The sequence below is a fragment of the Phoxinus phoxinus genome, assembly GCF_949152265.1.
Source record: "Phoxinus phoxinus genome assembly, chromosome: 15".
Taxonomy (NCBI): Eukaryota; Metazoa; Chordata; class Actinopteri; order Cypriniformes; family Leuciscidae; genus Phoxinus; species Phoxinus phoxinus.
The window spans coordinates 15,149,945-15,157,399 of NC_136890.1; the positions used below are offsets into that span (position 1 = coordinate 15,149,945).

Consider the following 7,455-nt stretch of genomic DNA (forward strand, 5'->3'; position numbering starts at 1 on the left):
CAAAAAAAACGAAAAAAAACCCACAAAGAATCAGGAGGTCAAACACTTGCATTGTAACTTTTCTTCAGTGAGAAAATAAGTCAAATTTGCACAATGTAAAAAAAAAAATCTCAGCATTGTGCATGTGGCCGGGTCAGGTGTCTAGAAATTTGTGAGAAAAAAATAGTGGTGAAATTCTGTCAACAGAATTCTGAGAAAAAAAGTCGCGAGATGTCAGAATTACAAGATGTTGTCACGCGATTTTGAAAAAGACAAAAGGGTAAGTTGTGGTGTTTTCGTCTTTATTTTAGTCTGAGAAAAGATAAGAGTACAGATGAAGATGAAGGTGAGTACGGAGAAACAACACTGTCCACAATAACAAAACACAGTAACAAAACTCCTTAAGGAGATGAAGAAAATATGGACGAATAAGCAATTATGGACCAATCGTTGAATACTCCCTTGATATATGGAAAGAGGTTTAGAAAATGATGAGGCCCCTTCTTATACACCCAGTGTTACGGAACAGAGACTCACAACAAGGATAGTAATGAGGAGAAACAGGTTTATTGAAGGTAAGATGAACTATGAATTGAAGATCACTGATAAAGTATTGGAGGAATTGAGAATAGGAATAGGAATAGGAATAGTCTTGTTGCGTTGCAGATGGTTGAGGAGGTCGTGGATGATGGAGCGGATGATTTTAATCATTCCCTCTCTTTTTTATATAACATCCTACATATGCTTCTTTGTTTTTGTTTTTCTTGGCGTCTGTATATAGTTTATGGGAGCTTTGATGTTTCTGGTATGGTAAATATAATGTAAATAAAAAATTTATTAAAAAAATCAGAATAGCGAGATGTAAACTGACAAATAAGTCAGTTATTGTAAAACCATGAACTAAGAATTCAGAGAAAAAAGTCTGAATTGTGAGATGTAAACTCACAATTACCTTTTTAATATATTGTTTTCTTATGTGGCAGACATACGCTTCCATAGTGTTCTGATTTTGCAGAATGTTTGGTTGTTTAAGGCCAGAGGAAACCGGCATTCCCAGGGTGCTCTCCGTTTGAAATGATTTAGACCTTACTGCAGACTAATTGCTTTAACAGTTGACTGTTGGGTGGAAGTCAATGCAAATGGACCCTTTAACCACATGTTGTTACATTTGGTTTATTACACTTACTGTTTTTGAAAAGAAAGAATGGTGTATAACTCTGCGTTAGTATTTTTACAGTAAAATTACAGTACATTTATGTAAAACATCATCCAAAGTTTCCCGGTCTTCTGAACAGAGGTCTGAAACAACATAGTGTCAATATTAGGAATCTTTTGCAGAGTTTAAATAATGTAGCATCAAAACCATAACCTAACATTGCATGCATTGCTGTTACCATAATTACTCTTGAGTTAAAGGCACCAGAGAACATCATGAGAGGGCAGAAGAGAGAACGGGGGTTAAAAAGCTCTGTCATCCACAGCCATTCTGTTAAATACAGGTCTCTTCGCCACTAAGAGGTGAAATTAGAGGGTTAAAAGATGTTTATATCAATAAGTAGCCTGATGGTGTTTGTTGTATTTTCATCAAAAGAAGTCCCATGAGTGTGACCTGTACGCACATGTACTGAAGAATATGATCTCTGTGTTTATGTCTTAAGACAGGAGATCATAAGGATATATTAAAGCCAGCTGTGTGCTCAAATGGCTCACCCAGATCTGACAGACACACACTCAAAGGAAAGGCTAGTAAAAGAGGGATGCCACATGTGGAAACATGCATAAACTGATACACATTCTTCTTTGAGTAGAAAAGGATGGTTTGTGAAGAACTGAGTTGGCACAAAAGAGACCGCAGTACTCCAACAACAGTGCCCTTTCAAAGATAAGTCTGTCCATCTGTGCATTTCAGTGGTGGAGATTTATCAGTGACTTTTTTGCAGTCTTTAAGAGTTAATCACAGAATCAACCGATTTTTCTTAAAGCACTAATCCATTTACTAACAAATCCTGTGGCTGCATCTGAAATTGCATATTCTCTGAGTAGATACTTTTTTTTGAATAAGTAATTACGTTGTGACTGTTAAAAAGTAGATTCTATTTAGCATGAATGTGTGTTGTATGAATGAAATCCGGACGCATTTATGTTGGCATTGTCATGTGACCTACCAACGTCAGTTGTCACTTCACCGCAAATCCAGCCTATCTGGGTGCAGCCAGTGATTTTCTTTATGAACGAGTCATTGAACCATTCAATCAACAGATTTGTCAAAAATCACTGATTCATTGAGGAACAGCTGTTGCTTGGGGACAGAGCAGTTCTCCTGTGGCTTAGTTTGGAACTATATCCATTGATAGAGCAAAAACTAGACCGTTAGACAAAAACTAGACTATTAACTGGCACTATTGTGTCTAATATGAGAGTTACTCAATATTAAACGTGTAGTTTTTAGAATTACAATTAAAGCTTCTACGATTATTGTGAAAGGGACGATTACAACATTCCATTTCTGTCTACTCCAGTTGAGTCGTAATGTTATATTTATAATGCGTTCAAAAATTAATTTTAGAACCAAAGTGAAAAGTGTTGAAACGCACAAAAATGATTTTAAAGTCAATTCTACAGATCAAAATTCATAACTGCACTTATACTATGAATAGAAAGGATCAACAAATATATATTTTTGTCATAAACGTGCAGCTCTCACACAGTTCACATTTATTCATGTTTTGTTATTCAACTTGTCACTTTGAAGGAGAGTGTTGGTGAAACAAAAGAGACATTCAGCTCCAGTAGCTACTCTCTGTGCCGAATTGTAGAGCTTCTAGCAGCTCCCGGACTGCTCCAATTGCTCCTCCGCTCATCTCATGGTGTGTTTTTCATCCATTTTAGTGGCCTGTGCCATTGGGAATTTATTCAAGCTTCTTCCCCGCCGCCTCCATGTTTGATTATCCAGATGTAGAAAAAGCTCTAGGGGGATGTTTTTTTACTGGCTTATTACTTTTTTTTGCAGTCAATGCCTGAGTGTCTTCTTGCCATGTCAAAAAATGTAATGTCTATAAGTGAAAAACATTGTTTTCCTTGAGGGTCTTGGAAGTTTAGTAATAATCCCTGTCATAGTCCTGTAATTGGTCATAACCCATCATTTCATTCGTGTTTTGTTCCAAGTAGGCAGACATCTCATCTGAGTAAGAAAGAAAAAATAGATTATATAAATGTAATGGGACAGGAAGTATTAATGTGGGGGCCATTACAGCTAGGGGTATATCTTTTACCTGGTGGCAGGACTCCTAAAATCGCTGTGGCTGAGATGTGGCCAAGCTCATTTCGAGCAATGCACTTGTATGTGCCAGAATCCATCTGACTGGCCTCTTCAATCTGCAGCCAACTGGAAAGTTCATACTTTTGAGGGCCACCTCGTGACTACAGGAAAACAGAAATGGAAAGGAGGTGGATCCTGAAATATATTAAATGTTTCCTATCTGCTGAGGAAGGGGGTCCATATATATATTTTGTAATTCTTGACAAGTTCATAAAGGCACATAATGTCCTAAGTCTTGAAACCATAATCACCTGCATGAATAATTCAATAAAATCTGCTGGCTTTAATCACATTTTCTGCACTCATTTTGTGGGGAAAAAAAATTGTAATTGAGAAGCATTTATTTCAACGTGGTGTCACGTATTAGCCAAAATATTTAATAAACGGACACATGGAAGGAGATGAGTGGACTTTTATGAATGACATATGGAAATCTGTAGAGTTTATAGAGTTCTGTGGCTGCAGATTCTGTGGCCCTAAACGTAAGTCAAGGCTATAGCTATATTACATCACAGAGCTTCTGTTTAAAACATTTGGAAATACTTTACCTGAACAGATATGTGGGGATCATCACCCGGTAAAATGACCTCTTTTCCATCTTTCCTCCATTCCACTAGCGCCATGGGAAATGCAAACACCTCGCAGAGAAATGCTATACTGCTGCCCGTTACATTTACCAGATTATGCGGCGGCACTTTGATGACGGGGGCTTACCAGAAATAGACAGAGAAACAGAAAGAGGTAAAGAGGACATATCAGGGATCACATTCAGAAACCACTTCCTATGTCAGCTTGATGTGAAGAGCAGTTTAAAGGTCATAAACCCACTCTTTAAAGTCACTGGGGAATTATAGGGGCGAGGTCCAAAATTCCCAAGTGCTGACAGCTTAGAGAGAAAAACACTCTTGATATAACACTTCAGTTCCATGTGTAAAAGAAAGAGAGAGAGAATGAAAAAATTATAAATAAATACTTCTTGGAAAGAAATACTTGAGACATTTCTACTCTATTTTTTAAAGAAATACATACATGCACACATAAATGTTAGAAAGAAAAACACTTGAAAATGTATATTTATGCATTAAAGAAAGAAAGACAAAAACTTAAGTTAAATTATACTAAATATTGGTTTGAAAAACACTTGAGACACTACTCCATGTTTTAAATAAATAAATAAATGTTGGAAAAAAAATAAAATAAAGAAAATAAATATTGAAATAAATATTGGAAAAACACGATTGATACACATCTATTAAAGAAAGAAAGAAAGAAAGAAAGAAAGAAAGAAAGACAGAAAAAAGAAAGAAAGAAAGAAAGAAAGAAAGAAAGAAAGAAAGAAAGAAAGAAAGAAAGAAAGAAAGAAAGAAAGAAAGAAAGAAAATATTGTTGGGAAAAAAACTTTTGACATATCTAGGCCTACTTAATTTAAATTAATTAATAAATGCTGGTAAAGAAATATTGAAACACATTTATTATTCCATTTAATTTAATTGAATAATGGTTGTTGGAAAACCCGAGATACAAACAAACAATAAAAGTTTGAGAATGTATTGTTACCTGTCCTGCACGGCCCGTCGCTCACATTGAGTCCAGATTTTGAATAAGCCGCTTCTTTGTATTTGCAGAGATTCATGTAGGTCTGTCCGTCTGAGCCACACAGAGGTTTCTGAGACGAACACACACACTGGGCTTCTGGCTCTTCACCGTCCGCTCCATCTGACCTGTCCAGTTTGCACTCCATGTCCTTTCCACACAATCCATAATAGAGATTTCTCTGGCCGAGATCACAGGACTGTCCCTCCAGGTTGGCGCATTGAGAACAGCAGCCGCAACTGTCCAGCATCAGCCCCGCTCTACAGCCCTGCGCCAGCGGGCACAGCTCCGGCACACACTCCTCACACTCTTGCGTCCTGTTCCCCTCATCAAATTCATCTGTCCCTTTGTAATAGTCGAAGGTGGCCAAGTCCTCGTCCATGTAGTCATCTTTGTAATTGGGGAAACATTCTCCGGGTCTGACGCTCAGAACCAAAACAGCAAACATAACTATTTGCATTAACATCATGAGAGCTTATGTCTCGTGCCCCAGCTATGCATGCAATAAATGCAACTTTCCCCCCAAAGCTGCGGCTTCATCCCCGACAGCCGTTCTGCGTGTCTGTCAGTCTCACAGCCTCTGAAACCATCTGTGGCTGTGAAAGAAAATAAACACATATCCTCCCCCACTCCCGCGAACTTACAGCTTCAGCTATTGGATGCCAGAGTTGCAGAAAAAAAAAATCATGATGAATTTTTGTGGTGTGTTAGAAGTTTACGAAACGATACATTGAGTTTAAAGGAGTGTATTTACAGCGGGCGAAAGCTAACGACCACTAGGTGGCGGTATATCTCTAAACTTTAACTTCAAAGTGAATTCTAATGTGGTTGTACTGTAGTCATGAAATCCGGAAGTGAATTGCCAATTTTGAGACATGGGTTCTCTCAGGATTTCTAAAATGTTGTTGTTGTTGTTGTTGTTGTTGTTGTTGTTGTTGTTGTTGTTGTTGTTTTCACGACTTTAAAATAGCACACACAAAAAACAAGTGCACATTTTAAAACATAGCTGAATAATTTTGAAACAAGTGAACTTGAACCAATTCAAATTAAATCATTTTAATTAACTTTTTTGATTAAAATGAATTGACATTATTTTGCATGCATGCCTATTGCATGACATGGTCCCAAACCATTACTATTATTGTCATTAGTATAAAGGATATAAACCCTGAGATCCTACAGGGGACCAGTCAGCGATCTTCACAAGGGAAATGGATTAGATAATTTGTACAGTATACAAATCATTGTCTATGGAGAATCCCACAAAGATAGTGAAACCGAGTGAGTGAGTGAGTGAGTGAGTGAGTGAGTGTGTGTGTGTGTGTGTGTGTGTGTGTGTGTGTGTGTGTGTGTGTGTGTGTGTGTGTGTGTGTGTGTGTGTGTGTGTGTGTGTGTGTGTGTGTGTGTGTGTGTGTGTGTGTGTGTGTGTGTGTGTGTGTGTGTGTGTTTTCAAGAATATTCAATAAGAGGTTTAAGGATGTGAGAAACGGAAGTTGCACACAGGAGAGACATTGAAAAAGGACATTAGTGTCAGTTGATGTCACCAGAAGATCCTGAGTTGCCTATAAAAGACAGATTTATTGTTTATTGTTGTTGCTTCACGTGGGCATCTCTGACCCTTGAGGTTCACTGTCCTGCAGAATTTAGTTCCAACCCTAATCAAACAATAGATGTACTGTAAATAATGTAGAGCAGTTGTTCTCACTCTTTTTTTAATCCAAGGCCCAAGTCTAACTAAATTAATTATAATAAAAATTATTAAATTTTTTACAATTACATTGTTCTTTAAGGCTCCCACTCTTTTTAACCGATGAATTTGCATGAAACTTCCAGTAATTCATGATTAGTGGATATTCACTCAATCAATCAATCAATTCAGTTTCTACCAGATAAATTATTTTAGAGCTTGCCATTACCTTAATAATAATATTCATTATAAAAAAACGCCCAAGGCATTTTAACATTTTATTCATTTAATCATTTCCATGACTTTCCAGGTCTAGATTCGTGAATTCTCTTGTGAACACAAATAATTATTATTCTCTGAACTGTTTTTGCCTCGTTTTCAAGGACTGTGCAACACTTTTTTCCTGTGGATGTAAACCTGAGTTATGTTTGAATTCAACATACTTCTGTGAATGCAAATTTATAATTTGGTTGGATGCCACACTTAAAAGACTGTGAAAATCCCAACCTATGATAATTTAGTTATTTGTTGTACCCAGATCCTAACAAATGTGAAAGACCTATCCTGTGAATTACCTGAGTAATGTGGAATGTCTGGCTAATGAGAATGGCCAGACTGTACGTGACAAATTCAGCTGGAGTTTTCCTTGAACCTGAGGCTTTCCTTTGCACCATATTTTAGGATGGGTGGAAGATTGAAGAATATGTGGAGGAGTTCTTTGGGTATTGGTACCTAACGGCGAGGGATGATCATGTTCTATATTCACTGCTTCCAACGTGGATTGGATGATGATATCTGCTAACTGGTGCCGGCAGAAAACTGTGTAGAAAATTAGCTCAAGGGAAATATGAATCATTAATTATAACCAGTTAATTAA

General features: G+C 37.2%; 1 protein-coding gene across 1 annotated transcript; it reads right to left on the reverse strand.

Annotated features, from left to right (window-relative positions):
* Nucleotides 1–272: 272 nt before the first annotated feature.
* Nucleotides 273–5,616, reverse strand: kazald3 (Kazal-type serine peptidase inhibitor domain 3). Its single transcript, XM_079637985.1, has 4 exons — nucleotides 4,856–5,616; nucleotides 3,847–4,007; nucleotides 3,252–3,399; nucleotides 273–3,160 (listed from the first exon to the last, which is right to left on the reverse strand). The coding sequence occupies exons 1-4, from the start codon at nucleotides 5,358–5,360 to the stop codon at nucleotides 3,075–3,077; spliced, it is 900 nt and encodes a 299-aa protein (XP_079494111.1). The 5' UTR covers nucleotides 5,361–5,616; the 3' UTR covers nucleotides 273–3,074.
* Nucleotides 5,617–7,455: the final 1,839 nt, after the last annotated feature.

What these genes read in the sequence shown, in the direction of transcription:
- kazald3 (XM_079637985.1), bottom strand. Translation starts at nt 5,360, where the DNA reads ATGATGTTAATGCAAATAGTTATGTTTGCTGTTTTGGTTCTGAGCGTC. An exon ending in CGACGGGCCGTGCAGGACAG is followed by an intron (nt 4,008 to 4,855) that starts GTAACAATACAT and finishes ATTTCTGGTAAG; the next exon opens with CCCCCGTCATCAAAGTGCCG. An exon ending in TTTAGGAGTCCTGCCACCAG is followed by an intron (nt 3,161 to 3,251) that starts GTAAAAGATATA and finishes TTTCTTACTCAG; the next exon opens with ATGAGATGTCTGCCTACTTG.